Source organism: Pseudophryne corroboree, chromosome 9 (assembly GCF_028390025.1).
Source record: "Pseudophryne corroboree isolate aPseCor3 chromosome 9, aPseCor3.hap2, whole genome shotgun sequence".
Taxonomy (NCBI): domain Eukaryota; kingdom Metazoa; phylum Chordata; class Amphibia; order Anura; family Myobatrachidae; genus Pseudophryne; species Pseudophryne corroboree.
Genome location: NC_086452.1, coordinates 157,444,615 through 157,463,461, shown reverse-complemented (window position 1 = coordinate 157,463,461; position 18,847 = coordinate 157,444,615). Strand labels below are relative to the sequence as shown.

Below are 18,847 nucleotides of genomic sequence, written 5' to 3'. Positions count from 1 at the left end.
TGTTAAATCTCTTGAATAAGCTTAAAAAAAAAATAGAAAAAAAAAATAAGAATTTACTTACCGATAATTCTATTTCTCATAGTCCGTAGTGGATGCTGGGAACTCCGTAAGGACCATGGGGAATAGCGGCTCCGCAGGAGACTGGGCACAAAAGTAAAAGCTTTAGGACTACCTGGTGTGCACTGGCTCCTCCCCCTATGACCCTCCTCCAAGCCTCAGTTAGGATACTGTGCCCGGACGAGCGTACACAATAAGGAAGGATTTTGAATCCCGGGTAAGACTCATACCAGCCACACCAATCACACTGTACAACCTGTGATCTGAACCCAGTTAACAGCATGATAACAGAGGAGCCTCTGAAAAGATGGCTCAAAACAATAATAACCCGATTTTTGTAACAATAACTATGTACAAGTATTGCAGACAATCCGCACTTGGGATGGGCGCCCAGCATCCACTACGGACTATGAGAAATAGAATTATCGGTAAGTAAATTCTTATTTTCTCTGACGTCCTAGTGGATGCTGGGAACTCTGTAAGGACCATGGGGATTATACCAAAGTTCCCAAACGGGCGGGAGAGTGCGGATGACTCTGCAGCACCGAATGAGAGAACTCCAGGTCCTCCTCAGCCAGGGTATCAAATTTGTAGAATTTAGCAAACGTGTTTGCCCCTGACCAAGTAGCTGCTCGGCAAAGTTGTAAAGCCGAGACCCCTCGGGCAGCCGCCCAAGATGAGCCCACTTTCCTTGTGGAATGGGCTTTTACAGATTTTGGCTGTGGCAGGCCTGCCACAGAATGTGCAAGCTGAATTGTACTACAAATCCAACGAGCAATAGTCTGCTTAGAAGCAGGAGCACCCAGCTTGTTGGGTGCATACAGGATAAACAGCGAGTCAGATTTTCTGACTCAAGCCGTCCTGGAAACATATTTTCAGGGCCCTGGCTACGTCCAGCAACTTGGAGTCCTCCAAGTCCCTAGTAGCCGCAGGTACCACAATAGGCTGGTTCAAGTGAAACGCTAAAACCACCTTAGGGAGAAATTGAGGACGAGTCCTCAATTCTGCCCTGTCCGTATGAAAAATTAGGTAAGGGCTTTTATAGGATAAAGCCGCCAATTCTGAGACACGCCTGGCTGAAGCCAGGGCTAACAGCATTACCACTTTCCATGTGAGATATTTTAAGTCCACAGTGGTGAGTGGTTCAAACCAATGTGATTTTAGGAACCCCAAAACTACATTGAGATCCCAAGGTGCCACTGGAGGCACAAAAGGAGGCTGTATATGCAGTACCCCCTTGACAAACGTCTGAACTTCAGGAACTGAAGCCAGTTCTTTCTGGAAGAAAATCGACAGGGCCGAAATTTGAACCTTAATGGACCCTAATTTTAGGCCCATAGACAGTCCTGTTTGCAGGAAATGCAGGAAACGACCCAGTTGAAATTCCTCTGTAGGGGCCTTCCTGGCCTCACACCACGCAACATATTTACGCCAAATACGGTGATAATGTTGCACGGTTACATCCTTCCTGGCTTTGATCAGGGTAGGGATGACTTCATCCGGAATGCCTTTTTCCTTCAGGATCCGGCGTTCAACCGCCATGCCGTCAAACGCAGCCAAGGTAAGTCTTGGAACAGACAGGGTCCCTGCTGGAGCAGGTCCTTTCTTAGAGGTAGAGGCCACGGGTCCTCCGTGAGCATCTCTTGAAGTTCCGGGTACCAAGTCCTTCTTGGCCAATCCGGAGCCACGAGAATAGTCCTTACTCCTCTCCTTCTTATGATTCTCAGTACCTTGGGTATGAGAGGCAGAGGAGGGAACACATACACTGACTGGTACACCCACGGTGTTACCAGAGCGTCCACAGCTATTGCCTGAGGGTCCCTTGACCTGGCGCAATATCTGTCTAGTTTTTTGTTGAGGCGGGACGCCATCATGTCCACCTTTGGTTTTTCCCAACGGTTCACAATCATGTGGAAGACTTCTGGGTGAAGTCCCCACTCCCCCGGGTGGAGGTCGTGTCTGCTGAGGAAGTCTGCTTCCCAGTTGTCCACTCCCGGAATGAACACTGCTGACAGTGCTAGCACATGATTTTCCACCCAGCGAAGAATCCTTGCAACTTCTGCCATTGCCTTCCTGCTTCTTGTGCCGCCCTGTCTGTTTACGTGGGCGACTGCCGTGATGTTGTCCGACTGGATCAACACCGGCTGACCCTGAAGCAGAGGCCTTGCTTGACTTAGGGCATTGTAAATGGCCCTTAGTTCCAGGATATTTATGTGAAATGACGTTTCCATGCTTGACCACAAGCCCTGGAAATTTCTTCCCTGTGTGACTGCTCCCCAGCCTCTCAGGCTGGCATCCGTGGTCACCAGGACCCAGTCCTGAATGCCGAATCTGCGGCCCTCTAGAAGATGAGCACTCTGCAACCACCACAGGAGAGACACCCTTGTCCTTGGAGACAGGGATACCAGCTGATGCATCTGAAGATGCGATCCGGACCATTTGTCCAGCAGATCCCACTGAAAAGTTCTTGCGTGGAATCTGCCGAATGGAATCGCTTCGTAAGAAGCCACCATTTTTCCCAGGACCCTTGTGCATTGATGCACTGACACTTGGCCTGGTTTTAGGAGGTTCCTGACCAGCTCGGATAACTCCCTGGCTTTCTCCTCCGGGAGAAACACCTTTTTCTGGACTGTGTCCAGAATCATCCCTAGGAACAGCAGACGTGTCGTCGGAATCAGCTGCGATTTTGGAATATTTAGAATCCACCCGTGCTGTCGTAGTACTACTTGAGATAGTGCTACTCCGACCTCTAACTGTTCCCTGGACCTTGCCCTTATCAGGAGATCGTCCAAGTAAGGGATAATTAAGACGCCTTTTCTTCGAAGAAGAATCATCATTTCGGCCATTACCTTGGTAAAGACCCGGGGTGCCGTGGACAATCCAAACGGCAGCGTCTGAAACTGATAGTGACAGTTCTGTACCACAAAACTGAGGTACCCTTGGTGAGAAGGGCAAATTGGGACATGGAGGTAAGCATCCTTGATGTCCAGAGACACCATATAGTCCCCTTCTTCCAGGTTCGCTATAACTGCTCTGAGTGACTCCATCTTGAATTTGAACCTTTGTCTGTAAGTGTTCAATGATTTCAGATTTAAAATAGGTCTCACCGAGCCGTCCGGCTTCGGTACCACAAACAGCGTGGAATAATACCCCTTTCCCTGTTGTAGGAGGGGTACCTTGATTATCACCTGCTGGGAATACAGCTTGTGAATGGCTTCCAATACCGCCTCCCTGTTGGAGGGAGACGTTGGTAAAGCAGACTTCAGGAACCGGCGAGGGGGAGACGTCTCGAATTCCAATTTGTACCCCTGAGATACTACCTGCAGGATCCAGGGGTCCACTTGCGAGTGAGCCCACTGCGCGCTGAAATTCTTGAGACGACCCCCCACCGTACCTGAGTCCGCTTGTAAGGCCCCAGCGTCATGCTGAGGACTTGGCAGAAGCGGGGGAGGGCTTCTGTTCGTGGGAAGAAGCTGTCTGTTGCAGTCTTTTTCCCCTTCCTCTGCCCCGGGGCAGATATGAGTGGCCTTTTGCCCGCTTGCCCTTATGGGGACGAAAGGACTGAGCCTGAAAAGACGGTGTCTTTTTCTGCTGAGAGGTGACCTGGGGTAAAAAGGTGGATTTCCCAGACGTTGCCGTGGCCACCAGGTCCGATAGACCGACCCCAAATAACTCCTCCCCTTTATACGGCAATACTTCCATATGCCGTTTGGAATCCGCATCACCTGACCACTGTCGCGTCCATAACCCTCTTCCGGCAGAAATGGACAGCGCACTTACTCTTGATGCCAGAGTGCAAATATCCCTCTGTGCATCTCGCATATATAGAAATGCATCCTTTAAATGCTCTATAGTCAATAATATACTGTCCCTGTCCAGGGTATCAATATTTTCAGTCAGGGAATCCGACACATCCAGGCTGAGGCGATTGCTGGTCGCAGTATAACACCAGTATGTGTGTATATACTTTTAAGGATATTTTCCAGCTTCCTATCAGCTGGCTCTTTGAGGGCGGCCGTATCAGGAGACGGTAACGCCACTTGTTTTGATAAGCGTGTGAGCGCCTTATCTAACCTAGGGGGTGTTTCCCAACGCGCCCTAACCTCTGGCGGGAAAGGGTATAATGCCAATAATTTTTTAGAAATTAGCAGTTTTTTTATCGGGGGAAAACCACGCTTCATCACACACCTCATTTAATTCATCTGATTCAGGAAAAACTACGGGTAGTTTTTTCACACCCCACATAATACCCTTTTTTGTGGTACTTGTAGTATCAGAAATGTTCAAAACCTCCTTCATTGCCGTGATCATGTAACGTGTGGCCCTACTGGAAAATACGTTTGTTTCCTCACCGTCGACACTGGAGTCAGTGTCCGTGTCTGGGTCTGTGTCGACCATCTGAGGTAACGGGCGCTTTAGAGCCCCTGACGGTGTTTGAGACGCCTGGACAGGTATTAACTGTTTTTCCGGCTGTCTCATGTCGTCAACAGTCTTTTGTAAAGTGCTGACGCTATCACGTAATTCCTTCCATAAGACCATCCAGTCAGGTGTCGACTCCCTAGGGGGTGACATCACTATTACAGGCAATTGCTCCGCCTCCATACCATTTTCCTCCTCATACATGTCGACACAACGTACCGACACACAGCACACACACAGGGAATGCTCTGATAGAGGACAGGACCCCACTAGCCCTTTGGGGAGACAGAGGGAGAGTTTGCCAGCACACACCAGAGCGCTATATATATACAGGGATAACCTTATATAAGTGTTTTTCCCTTACATAGCTGCTGTATTTATTAATCTGCCAAATTAGTGCCCCCCCTCTCTTGTTTTACCCTGTTTCTGTAGTGTAGGACCGCAGGGGAGAGCCAGGGAGCTTCCCTCCAACGGAGCTGTGAGGGAAAATGGCGCTTGTGTGCTGAGGAGATAGGCTCCGCCCCCTTCTCGGCGGCCTTTCTCCCGCTTTTTTAAGGAAAAACTGGCAGGGGTTAAATGCATCCATATAGCCCAGGAGCTATATGTGATGTATTTTTAGCCATCTAAGGTGTTTTTATTGCGTCTCAGGGCGCCCCCCCCCCAGCGCCCTGCACCCTCAGTAACCGGAGTGTGAAGTGTGCTGAGAGCAATGGCGCACAGCTGCGGTGCTGTGCGCTACCTTATTGAAGACAGGACGTCTTCTGCCGCTGATTTTCTGGACCTCTTCTGTCTTCTGGCTCTGTAAGGGGGCCGGCGGCGCGGCTCTGGGACCCATCCATGGCTGGGCCTGTGATCGTCCCTCTGGAGCTAATGTCCAGTAGCCTAAGAAGCCCAATCCACTCTGCACGCAAGTGAGTTCGCTTCTTCTCCCCTTAGTCCCTCGGTGCAGTGAGCCTGTTGCCAGCAGGACTCACTGAAAATAAAAAACCTAATTTAAACTTTTACTCTAAGCAGCTCAGGAGAGCCACCTAGTATGCACCCTTTTCGTTCGGGCACAAAAATCTAACTGAGGCTTGGAGGAGGGTCATAGGGGGAGGAGCCAGTGCACACCAGGTAGTCCTAAAGCTTTTACTTTTGTGCCCAGTCTACTGCGGAGCCGCTATTCCCCATGGTCCTTACGGAGTTCCCAGCATCCACTAGGACGTCAGAGAAATAGAAAAAGCAGGAAATCCATAAAGAAATTTGAAAAAGAATAAATAAAACCTGTAATGGAAAAATGTGCAGGAGGCCTCCGCTTTACATATGGGGTTTTTTGGGGGGGAAGGTGAGCAAATGGTCAAGAAGAAAACAAAATACTGGCGCACATCCAAGTCTCCTACAGCATAAATTAAAAAGTATAACAAAGTTACTTATGTGCTACAGACATTCACAGAAATATGACAGCAAGCAATGTAAATCTTAATTGTAGTGTGAATAACCAGGTAATCATTACTATCAAAGTTATACATTTTGGGATCAAATCAATTGCTTTTTTGCACTGAAACTCTGCATTTTGAGAGTTCAAAGCAGGGAGTTTAGAAGGGTTTAGCCGTTTTAGGTGGCTAAACCTGGTCTGTTGGGTGCGTCATGCGCAATATGCATTGGTGCCCAAACACAATTGAATTGTGACAATTGTTTGGTCATCTAAAAAGTCCAGTTTAGACAGGATTTTTAGACTCCTGAAAAACAATTGCATCGGCCCCATTGAGGCATTAATTTATTGTTGCCTTGATAAGAGATACCTTTATCTGCTTTTCCTTTTTCTTGTACACTTCCTCCCACTCATTAACAATGCGACCCCAGAGTAGCCAGGTATCCTCCTCCTGATGGTGACTGAGATTGCTGGATGCAGAGGAGCTGGAAACCAGCGAAGAGCCACTATTTCTCCTTGATCCATTAACTGATCGCAGGGATTTACTGTCTATTTCAAGCAGCCTGGAAGAGAGATCATGTTGAGTTTACAATTAGCCGCATTTCTTTATTTTACAGTGTGGTGATTTTCATTTATTCTTACAGAACAAAAGGTCTAAAAACAACCCTCTTCATAGGTACAGTACGAGAGAGGCCCACGTGCAAAGGTGTGTGCCACTGTAAGGATACCGTATTTAGGACACACCTTTATTCATGGACCTCTTTAAAACTGCGCACACACAGATAAAGTGACAGGTGCCTTATAATCGCACATTTATTGAAAGGTAGTGTGAAAACAATACAAGCCTCTTAGATAACCTAGAATAATTACAAAAGGCTGTTTACATCTCATAATTCACAGGTTAAAACACCAGTCTCCCAAAAAGTCCCCAGCAAATACACCTAAACCTCCTCAGAAGCAGTTACCACAGTTTAACACAGTTCCTACCAGGTTCCAGCAGACTCATGTAAACAGCTACATCAAACTTTTCAGGGTCCCAGCTGCACAGACACTGCGCTTCACCAACATGGTGGGGTCTTAGCACTACACCCTGTCATCTGCAGCTGACAGGGCTATGCCAGTGGATCCTCCCAGAGCCTTTCAGCATACCTGCTGCCTGGCCTCTGTTAGCAAAATTAGTTCCTGCTGCTAAACATACACACTGCTCTTTGGAGATTCCGCCATACAAGATTTGAAAAAACGAACACACCTTCCCCAGCACCTGAACCCTTTTAAACCCACATTAAGAAATTACTAGGCGTGTGTTTATTTCACAAAGCCAGCAAAAACAGGAAATCCCAAAGGTGTAGGCTGAGAGATGTAGTCAAACTTAACTGCTGAAAACACAAAAAGTGTCAGAACAATCTTTTATCCAGAGGAGAGACCACCCAGATTACTGGGCTTTATTTTAGAACAATCAAGTTACAAAAAAAAAAAACCTCTCTCCACACAGTTAAAACCTGCACAGTAACCTTCTGCACTTGAGCCAGATTTATGGTAATTTTAGCAAAAACCAGGCGCAGGAGTTATATTTCTGAAGACAATCACCACCAGAAACATGGGCTGCTACTGTGCAAGATTTATTTATTTACCACCAGTTATTTATATAGCGCACACATATTTCGCAGCGCTTTACAGAGAGTATTTGCCCATTCGCATCAGTCCCTGCCCCAGTGGAGCTTAAAATCTATATTCCCCATCACATGTACACACAGACACATTCATGCTAGGGTTAATTTTTGTTGAGAGCCAATTAACCTACCAGTATATATTTTTTGATTGTGGGAGGAAACCAGAGTACCCGGAGGAAACCCACGCAAGTACGAGGAGAATATACAAACTCCGCACAGTTAGGGCCATTGTGGGTATCGAACTCGTGACCTCAGTGCTGTGAGGCAGCAATGCTGACCATTACACCATCCATACTGCCCTAATAGGTGGCTAATGGGTGGTGTAGGGCCCCACTGATTCTGGGGTGCATGTGCACTGCACACACTGCATCTATGATAGATACACCACTGTATACGAGTAGTGTTCATTTTCTAGTAAGTGGGAGATGTATCTAGCCTTCTACAGAGAAAAATATAATGGAGAAGTAGCCCATAGCAACCAATTAGCTTGTAGCTATCATTTACCTAGTAGTCTACAGAATGACTGAAGCCAATTGGTTGCAATGGACAACTTTTCTACTTTTTCTCTTTAGAAGGCTTGATAGAAATCCTCCTAAATGAGCAGTGAAAATAAGATTTTAAACCTACTGGTAAAATAAGAATTTACTTACCGATAATTCTATTTCTCGGAGTCCGTAGTGGATGCTGGGGTTCCTGAAAGGACCATGGGGAATAGCGGCTCCGCAGGAGACAGGGCACAAAAGTAAAGCTTTCCGATCAGGTGGTGTGCACTGGCTCCTCCCCCTATGACCCTCCTCCAAGCCAGTTAGGTACTGTGCCCGGACGAGCGTACACAATAAGGGAGGAATTTTGAATCCCGGGTAAGACTCATACCAGCCACACCAATCACACCGTACAACTTGTGATCAAAACCAGTTAACAGTATGATAACAGAGGAGCCTCTGAAAGATGGCTTCCTAACAATAACCCGAATTAGTTAACAATAACTATGTACAATTATTGCAGATAATCCGCACTTGGGATGGGCGCCCAGCATCCACTACGGACTCCGAGAAATAGAATTATCGGTAAGTAAATTCTTATTTTCTCTATCGTCCTAGTGGATGCTGGGGTTCCTGAAAGGACCATGGGGATTATACCAAAGCTCCCAAACGGGCGGGAGAGTGCGGATGACTCTGCAGCACCGAATGAGAGAACTCCAGGTCCTCCTTAGCCAGAGTATCAAATTTGTAAAATTTTACAAACGTGTTCTCCCCTGACCACGTAGCTGTTCGGCAAAGTTGAAATGCCGAGACCCCTCGGGCAGCCGCCCAAGATGAGCCCACCTTCCTTGTGGAGTGGGCCTTTATAGATTTAGGCTGTGGCAGGCCTGCCACAGAATGTGCAATTTGGATTGTGCTACAGATCCAACGAGCAATCGTCTGCTTAGACGCAGGAGCACCCATCGTGTTGGGTGCATACAATATAAACAACGGGTCAGATTTTCTGACTCCAGCTGTCCTTGCAATATATATTTTTAATGCTCTGACAACGTCCAGTAACTTGGAGTCCTCCAAGTCACTTGTAGCCGCAGGCACTACAATAGGCTGGTTCAGATGAAATGCTGACACCACCTTAGGGAGAAAATGCGGACGAGTCCGCAGTTCTGCCCTGTCCGAATGGAAAATCAGATATGGGCTTTTGTAAGATAAAGCTGCCAGTTCTGACACTCTCCTGGCCGAAGCCAGGGCTAGTAACATGGTCACTTTCCATGTGAGATATTTTAAATCCACCTTTTTTAGTGGTTCAAACCAATGAGATTTTAGAAATTCCAAAACCACATTGAGATCCCACGGTGCCACTGGAGGCACCACAGGAGGCTGTATATGCAGCACTCCCTTAACAAAAGTCTGGACTTCAGGAACTGAAGCCAATTCTTTTTGAAAGAAAATCGACAGGGCCGAAATTTGAACCTTAATAGATCCCAATTTGAGACCCATAGACAATCCTGATTGCAGGAAATGTAGGAATCGACCCAGTTGAAATTCCTCCGTCGGAGCACTCCGATCCTCGCACCACGCAACATATCTTCGCCAAATGCGGTGATAGTGTTGCACGGTTACTTCCTTCCTTGCTTTAATCAAAGTAGGAATGACTTCTTCCGGCATGCCTTTTTCCTTTAGGATCCGGTGTTCAACCGCCATGCCGTCAAACGCAGCCGCGGTAAGTCTTGAAACAGACAGGGACCCTGCTGAAGCAAGTCCCTCCTTAGAGGTAGAGGCCACGGATCTTCCGTGATCATCTCTTGAAGTTCCGGGTACCAAGTCCTTCTTGGCCAATCCGGAACCACTAGTATCGTTCTTACGCCTCTTTGCCGTATAATTCTCAATACTTTTGGTATGAGAGGCAGAGGAGGAAACACATACACCGACTGGTACACCCAAGGCGTTACCAGCGCGTCCACAGCTATTGCCTGCGGATCTCTTGACCTGGCGCAATACCTGTCCAGTTTTTTGTTGAGGCGAGACGCCATCATGTCCACCATTGGTCTTTCCCAACGGGTTACCAGCATGTGGAAGACTTCCGGATGAAGTCCCCACTCTCCCGGGTGAAGGTCGTGTCTGCTGAGGAAGTCTGCTTCCCAGTTGTCCACTCCCGGGATGAACACTGCTGACAGTGCTATCACATGATTCTCTGCCCAGCGAAGAATCCTTGCAGCTTCTGCCATTGCACTCCTGCTTCTTGTGCCGCCCTGTCTGTTCACATGGGCGACTGCCGTGATGTTGTCCGACTGGATCAACACCGGTTTTCCCTGAAGCAGAGGTTCTGCCTGGCTTAGAGCATTGTATATTGCTCTTAGTTCCAGAATGTTTATGTGAAGAGACGTTTCCAGGCTCGTCCATACTTCCTTGTGTGACTGCTCCCCAGCCTCTCAGGCTGGCGTCCGTGGTCACCAGGATCCAATCCTGTATGCCGAATCTGCGGCCCTCCAATAGATGAGCACTCTGCAACCACCACAGAAGAGACACCCTTGTCCTTGGAGACAGGGTTATCCGCAGGTGCATCTGAAGATGCGACCCTGACCATTTGTCCAACAGATCCCTTTGGAAAATTCTTGCGTGGAAACTGCCGAATGGAATTGCTTCGTAAGAAGCCACCATTTTTCCCAGGACTCTTGTGCATTGATGTACAGACACCTTTCCTGGTTTTAGGAGGTTCCTGACAAGCTCGGATAACTCCTTGGCTTTTTCCTCCGGGAGAAAAACCTTTTTCTGAACCGTGTCCAGAATCATCCCTAGGAACAGCAGACGAGTTGTCGGCATTAACTGGGATTTTGGAATATTCAGAATCCACCCGTGCTGTTTTAGCACTTCTTGCGACAGTGCTAATCCCATCTCTAGCTGTTCTCTGGACCTTGCCCTTATTAGGAGATCGTCCAAGTATGGGATAATTAATATGCCTTTTCTTCGAAGAAGAATCATCATCTCGGCCATTACCTTTGTAAAGACCCGAGGTGCCGTGGACAATCCGAACGGCAGCGTCTGAAACTGATAGTGACAGTTTTGTACAACGAACCTGAGGTACCCCTGGTGTGAGGGGTAAATTGGAACGTGGAGATACGCATCCTTGATGTCCAAGGATACCATAAAGTCCCCCTCTTCCAGGTTCGCTATCACTGCTCTGAGTGACTCCATCTTGAACTTGAACTTCTTTATGTACAGGTTCAAGGACTTCAGATTTAGAATAGGCCTTACCGAGCCATCCGGCTTCGGTACCACAAAAAGAGTGGAATAATACCCCTTCCCTTGTTGTAGAAGAGGTACCTTGACTATCACCTGCTGAGAGTACAGCTTGTGAATGGCTTCCAAAACCGTCTCCCTTTCGGAGGGGGACGTTGGTAAAGCAGACTTCAGGAAACGGCGAGGTGGATCTGTCTCTAATTCCAACCTGTACCCCTGAGATATTATCTGCAGGATCCAGGGATCTACCTGCGAGTGAGCCCACTGCGCGCTGTAATTTTTGAGACGACCACTCACCGTCCCCGAGTCCGCTTGAGAAGCCCCAGCGTCATGCTGAGGCTTTTGTAGAAGCCGGGGAAGGCTTCTGTTCCTGGGAAGGAGCTGCCTGTTGCTGTCTCTTCCCTCGACCTCTGCCTCGTGGCAGATATGAATAGCCCTTTGCTCTCTTATTTTTAAAGGAACGAAAGGGCTGCGGTTGAAAAGTCGGTGCCTTTTTCTGTTGGGGAGTGACTTGAGGTAGAAAGGTGGATTTCCCGGCTGTAGCCGTGGCCACCAAATCTGATAGACCGACTCCAAATAACTCCTCCCCTTTATACGGCAAAACTTCCATATGTCGTTTTGAATCCGCATCGCCTGTCCACTGTCGCGTCCATAAAGCTCTTCTGGCCGAAATGGACCTAGCACTTACCCGTGATGCCAGTGTGCAGATATCCCTCTGTGCATCACGCATATAAAGAAATGCATCCTTTATTTGTTCTAACGACAGTAAAATATTGTCCCTGTCCAGGGTATCAATATTTTCAATCAGGGACTCTGACCAAACTACCCCAGCACTGCACATCCAGGCAGTCGCTATAGCTGGTCGTAGTATAACACCTGCATGTGTGTATATACTTTTTTGGATATTTTCCATCCTCCTATCTGATGGATCTTCAAGTGCGGCCGTCTCAGGAGAGGGTAACGCCACTTGTTTAGATAAGCGTGTTAGCGCCTTGTCCACCCTAGGAGGTGTTTCCCAGCGCTCCCTAACCTCTGGCGGGAAAGGGTATAATGCCAATAATTTCTTTGAAATTATCAGCTTTTTATCAGGGGCAACCCACGCTTCATTACACACGTCATTTAATTCTTCTGATTCAGGAAAAACTATAGGTAGTTTTTTCACACCCCACATAATACCCTGTTTAGTGGTACCTGTAGTATCAGCTAAATGTAACGCCTCCTTCATTGCCAAAATCATATAACGTGTGGCCCTACTGGAAAATACGGTTGATTCGTCACCGTCACCACTGGAGTCAGTGCCTGTGTCTGGGTCTGTGTCGACCGACTGAGGCAAAGGGCGTTTCACAGCCCCTGACGGTGTTTGAGTCGCCTGGACAGGCACTAATTGATTGTCCGGCCGTCTCATGTCGTCAAACGACTGCCTTAGCGTGTTGACACTATCCCGTAGTTCCATAAATAAAGGCATCCATTCTGGTGTCGACTCCCTAGGGGGTGACATCCTCATATTTGGCAATTGCTCCGCCTCCACACCAATATCGTCCTCATACATGTCGACACACACGTACCGACACACAGCAGACACACAGGGAATGCTCCTAACGAAGACAGGACCCACTAGCCCTTTGGAGAGACAGAGGGAGAGTTTGCCAGCACACACCAAAAGCGCTATATATAACAGGGATAGCCTTATAATAAGTGCTCCCTTATAGCTGCTTTATATATATCAAAATATCGCCATAAATTTGCCCCCCCTCTCTGTTTTACCCTGTTTCTGTAGTGCAGTGCAGGGGAGAGACCTGGGAGCCGTCCTGACCAGCGGAGCTGTGAGAGGAAATGGCGCCGTGTGCTGAGGAGATAGGCCCCGCCCCTTTTCCGGCGGGCTCGTCTCCCGCTATTTAGTGAATCCAGGCAGGGGTTAAATATCTCCATATAGCCTCTGGGGGCTATATGTGAGGTATTTTTAGCCTTTATATAGGTTACATTTGCCTCCCAGGGCGCCCCCCCCCAGCGCCCTGCACCCTCAGTGACTGCGTGTGAAGTGTGCTGAGAGGAAAATGGCGCACAGCTGCAGTGCTGTGCGCTACCTTTAGAAGACTGCAGGAGTCTTCAGCCGCCGATTCTGGACCTCTTCTGACTTCAGCATCTGCAAGGGGGCCGGCGGCGCGGCTCCGGTGACCATCCAGGCTGTACCTGTGATCGTCCCTCTGGAGCTGATGTCCAGTAGCCAAGAAGCCAATCCATCCTGCACGCAGGTGAGTTCACTTCTTCTCCCCTCAGTCCCTCGTTGCAGTGATCCTGTTGCCAGCAGGACTCACTGTAAAATAAAAAACCTAAGCTAAACTTTTTCTAAGCAGCTCTTTAGGAGAGCCACCTAGATTGCACCCTTCTCGGCCGGGCACAAAAATCTAACTGGCTTGGAGGAGGGTCATAGGGGGAGGAGCCAGTGCACACCACCTGATCGGAAAGCTTTACTTTTGTGCCCTGTCTCCTGCGGAGCCGCTATTCCCCATGGTCCTTTCAGGAACCCCAGCATCCACTAGGACGATAGAGAAATCTATTTCTCCTAGTCCGTAGAGGATGCTGGGGACTCCGTAAGGACCATGGGGTATAGACTGGCTCCGCAGGAGATAGGGCACCTAAAAAGAACTTTGACTATGGGTGTGCACTGGCTCCTCCCTCTATGCCCCTCCTCCAGACCTCAGTTAGAGAACTGTGCCCAGAGGAGATGGACAATACAAGGCAGGATTTAGCAATCCAAGGGCAAGATTCATACCAGCCCACACCAATCATACCATGTAACCTGGAACATACATAACCAGTTAACAGTATGAACAAACGACAGTAACGGTCCAAGACAGATGTCAACTGTAACATAACCCTTATGTAAGCAACAACTATATACAAGTCTTGCAGAGTTTCCGCACTGGGACGGGCGCCCAGCATCCTCTACGGACTAGGAGAAATAAATTTACCGGTAGGTTTAAAATCTTATTTTCTCTTACGTCCTAGAGGATGCTGGGGACTCCGTAAGGACCATGGGGTTTATACCAAAGCATCCAATCGGGCGGGAGAGTGCGTATGACTCTGCAGCACCGACTGAGCAAACGCTAGGTCATCATCAGCCAGGGTATCAAACTTGTAGAATTTAGCAAAAGTGTTTGACCCCGACCAAGACGCCGCTCGGCAAAGTTGTAATGCCGAGACGCCTCGGGCAGCCGCCCAAGAAGAGCCCACCTTCCTAGTGGAATGGGCCTTAACCGAATTTGGTATTGGCAATCCAGCCGTAGAGTGAGCCTGCTGAATCGTATTACAGATCCAGCGAGCAATAGTCTGCTTCGAAGCAGGAGCGCCAATCTTATTGGCCGCATACAGGACAAACAGATCCTCTGTTTTCCTAATTCTAGCCGTCCTGGCTACATAAATTTTTAAGGCCCTGACTATGTCCAGGGATCTGGAATCCTCCAGGTCACTTGTAGCCACAGGCACCACAATAGGTTGATTCATATGGAACGAAGAAACCACTTTAGGCAAAAATTGCGGACGTGTCCTCAATTCAGCTCGATCCACATGAAAAATCAAGTAGGGGCTCTTGTGTGACAAAGCCGCCAATTCTGACACTCGCCTTGCTGATGCTAAGGCCAACAACATGACCACCTTCCAGGTAAGAAATTTCAACTCAACCTTGTTAAGCGGTTCAAACCAGTGTGATTTTAGGAACTGCAACACCACGTTCAGGTCCCATGGTGCCACTGGAGGCACAAAAGGGGGCTGGATGTGCAGCACTCCCTTTACAAACATTTGGACTTCTGGAAGAGAAGCCAATTCCTTCTGAAAGAAAATCGAGAGGGCCGAAATCTGTACCTTAATAGAGCCTAATTTCAGGCCCATATCCACTCCTGTCTGTAGGAAGTGGAGAAGACGACCCAGATGAAAATCTTCCGTAGGTGCATTCTTGGTCTCACACCAAGACACATACTTTCGCCAGATACGGTGATAATGTTTAACCGTCACCTCCTTCCTAGCCTTTATTAAAGTAGGGATGACCTCTTCCGGAATCCCCTTTTTCGCTAGGATTCGGCGTTCAACCGCCATGCCGTCAAACGTAACCGCGGTAAGTCTTGAAATACACAGGGCCCCTGCTGCAACAGGTCTTCCCTCAGAGGAAGAGGCCAGGGATCTCCTGTGAGCATCTCTTGTAGATCCGAGTACCAGGCCCTTCGAGGCCAGTCTGGGACAACTAGTATCGTCTGTACACTTCTTCGTCTTATGATCCTCAACACTTTTGTGATGAGAGGAAGAGGAGGAAACACGTAGACCGATTTGAACACCCACGGTGTTACCAGAGCGTCTACTGCTACTGCCTGAGGGTCCCGAGACCTGGCGCAATACCTCCGAAGTTTTTTGTTGAGGCGTGACGCCATCATGTCTATTTGAGGAGTTCCCCAAAGACGTGTTACGTCTGCAAAGACTTCTTGACGAAGTCCCCACTCTCCTGGATGGAGATCGTATCTGCTGAGGAAGTCTGCTTCCCAGTTGTCCACTCCCGGAATGAAGACAGCCGACAGAACGCTTACATGATTTTCCGCCCAGCGAAGGATCCTGGTGGCTTCCGCCATCGTGACTCTGCTTCTTGTCCCGCCTTGGCGGTTCACATGAGCCACTGCTGTGACTGTCTGATTGAATCAGAACCGGTAGGTTTCGAAGAAAACTCTCCGCTTGTCGAAGGCCGTTGTAAATGGCCCTGAGTTCCAACACATTGATGTGTAGACAGGACTCCTGGTCTGACCAAAGACACTGAAATTTTTTCCCTGTATGATCGCTCCTCATCCTCGGAGGCTCGCGTCCGTGGTAACCAGGATCCAATCCTGAATTCCGAACCTGCGACCCTCCAGGAGGTGAGCACTTTGCAACCACCACAGGAGGGACACTCTGGTCCCTGGGGACAGAGTTATTTTCCGATGTAAGTGCAGATGGGACCCGGACCACTTGTCCAGAAGGTCCCATTGAAAAGTCCTTGCATGGAACCTTCCGAAGGGAATGGCCTCGTAGGCCGCCACAATTTTCCCCAGAACTCGAGTGCATTGGTGAACTGACACCCTTTTCGGTTTTAGCAGGTCTCTGACCATGTTCTGGATGTCTTGGGCTCTCTCTATTGTTCCGTATCCAGTATCATACCTAGGAACGGTAGCCGAGTTGTCGGAATTAACTGTGACTTCGGTAGATTCAGAATCCAACCGTGTTGCTGGAGCACTCTCAGAGAGAGCGCCACACTGCTCAGCAATTTCTCCCTTGATCTCGCTTTTATCAGGAGATTGTCCAAGTATGGGATAATTGTGACTCCATGCTTGTGCAGGACCACCAACATTTCCGCCATTATCTTGGTGAAAATCCTCGGGGCCGTGGAGAGTCCAAACGGCAACGTCTGAAATTGGTAATGACAATCCTGTACAGCGAATCTCAGGTATTCCTGATAGGGGGCATATATGGGGACATGAAGGTACGCATACTTTATGTCCAGAGACACCATAAACTCCCCCTCCTCCATGTTGGCTATTACGCTCTGAGAGATTCCATTTTGAATTTGACTCTTTATGTACAGGTTTAGGGATTTCAGATTCAAAATAGGTCTGACCGAACCGTCCGGTTTCGGGACCACAAATAGGGTTGAGTAGTAACCTCTTCCCTGCTGGTGCAGGGGAACCTTGATTATCACTTGCTGTATACACAGCGTTTGAATTGCAGCTAACACTACATCCCTTTCCGATGTGGAAGCTGGTAGGGCCGATTTGAAAAATCGGCGCGGAGGCACCTCCTCGAATTCCAATTTGTAACACTGGGAAACTATTTCCAACACCCAGGGATTCAGGTCCGAACTGACCCAGGCCTGACTGAAAAGTCGAAGACGTGCCCCCACCGGTGCGGACTCCCTCAGGGGAGCCCCAGCGTCATGCTGTGGGTTTTGGAGCAGCCGGGGAGAACTTTTGTTCCTGGGCACCTGCCGAAGCAGGTGCTCTCTTGCCTCTGCCCTTACCTCTGGCGAGGAAAGAGGATCCCCGACCTCTTCTGGACTTGTGCGACCGAAAAGACTGCATCTGATAGGGTGTTACTTTTTTTGCTGTTGGGGAATATATGGTAAAAAAAATTATTTACCTGCTGTAGCTGTGGAAACCAGGTCCATCAGCCCATCCCCAAACAATACATCCCCCTTATAGGGTAGTACTTCCATATGTTTCTTGGAATCCGTATCACCCGTCCATTGGCGAGTCCATAAGGATCTTCTCGCTGAGACAGACATGGCATTGGCCCTAGAAGCTAGCAATCCAATGTCCCTTTGAGCATCCCTCATAAATAAGACTGCGTCTTTAATATGGGCTAGAGTTAGGAATATAGTATCCTTATCCATATTATCAAATTGATCTGTCAGCTCATCTGTCCAAGCTGCAATTGCGCTACACACCCATGCCGACGCAATTGTCGGTCTTAGCACAGCACCCGTATGAGAATAAATACCCTTTAAGGTAGTTTCTTGCCTGCGATCTGCAGGGTCCTTAAGGGCCGCTGTGTCAGGAGACGGTAGCGCCACTTTCTTGGACAAGCGCGTCAGGGCCTTGTCCACAGTGGGGGGTGATTCCCAAATCTCTCTGTCCTGCTTAGGGAAGGGGTATGCCATATAAATTCTTTTGGGGATCTGCAGTCTCTTATCCGGAGTCTCCAAAGCTTTTCCAAAGAAATCATTCAATTCATGAGATGTGGGAAAGTTAATAATCTGTTTCTTTTCCTTAAACATGTGTACCCTTGTGTCGGGGACCGAGGGTTCATCCACAATATGCAACACATCCCTTATTGCCACAATCATACATTGAATGGTTTTAGTCACCCTAGGGTGCCATTTTACTTCGTCATAGTCGACACTGGAATCAGAATCCGTGTCGGTAGTAGTGTCTTGTGTTAAGGGACGCTTTTGAGACCCCGACGGGCCCTGTGAGTCGGTCCAATCTGAGGATTGACCCCTGATGTCCCCCCTAAATCAGCCTTATCAAGCCTTTTATGTAAAGATGCCACACTTGCATTCAACATATGCCACCTGTCCATCCAATCTGGAGTCGGCACAACCGACGGGGACACACCACTCATTTGCTCCACCTCCTCCTTGGAGAAGCCTTCCGCCTCAGACATGTCGACACACACGTACCGACACCCCACACACACAGGGATTAACCTATAAGGGGACAAAACCCCAACCAGGTCCTTAAGGAGAGACAGAGAAAGAGTATGCCAGCACACACCAGCGCTTAAAAACACTGGAAAAAATATGTCCAGATAGCGCTTTTTTATATATATTATGCCAATTCCCACTCACTGCGTCGCTAATGTGCCCCCCTCCTCTTTTTTCCAGCCTGTGAGTTCAGAAGGGGAGAGACCAGGGAGCCAGCGTTTTCCTCATGCAGCTTCTGTGGAGAAAATGGCGCTGGTTAGTGCTGAGGATCAAGCCCCGCCCACCCGACGGCGGGCTTCGGTCCCAGTGATTTTTCAATAAAATGGCGGGGGATCATAGATTTACTGCCTCCGCA

The 18,847-nt window shown here is 48.5% G+C and overlaps 1 protein-coding gene across 5 annotated transcripts in view; it reads right to left on the bottom strand.

Moving 5' to 3' along the window:
- Positions 1-18,847, bottom strand: part of EVI5 (ecotropic viral integration site 5) — a 452,905-nt gene that overhangs the window by 274,487 nt on the left and 159,571 nt on the right. For all 5 annotated transcript variants that reach the window (XM_063939881.1, XM_063939882.1, XM_063939884.1 and 2 more), the window contains one exon: positions 6,258-6,450. In XM_063939881.1, coding sequence (XP_063795951.1) covers positions 6,258-6,450 — 193 coding nt within the window. The remainder of the gene's footprint in view (positions 1-6,257; positions 6,451-18,847) is intronic.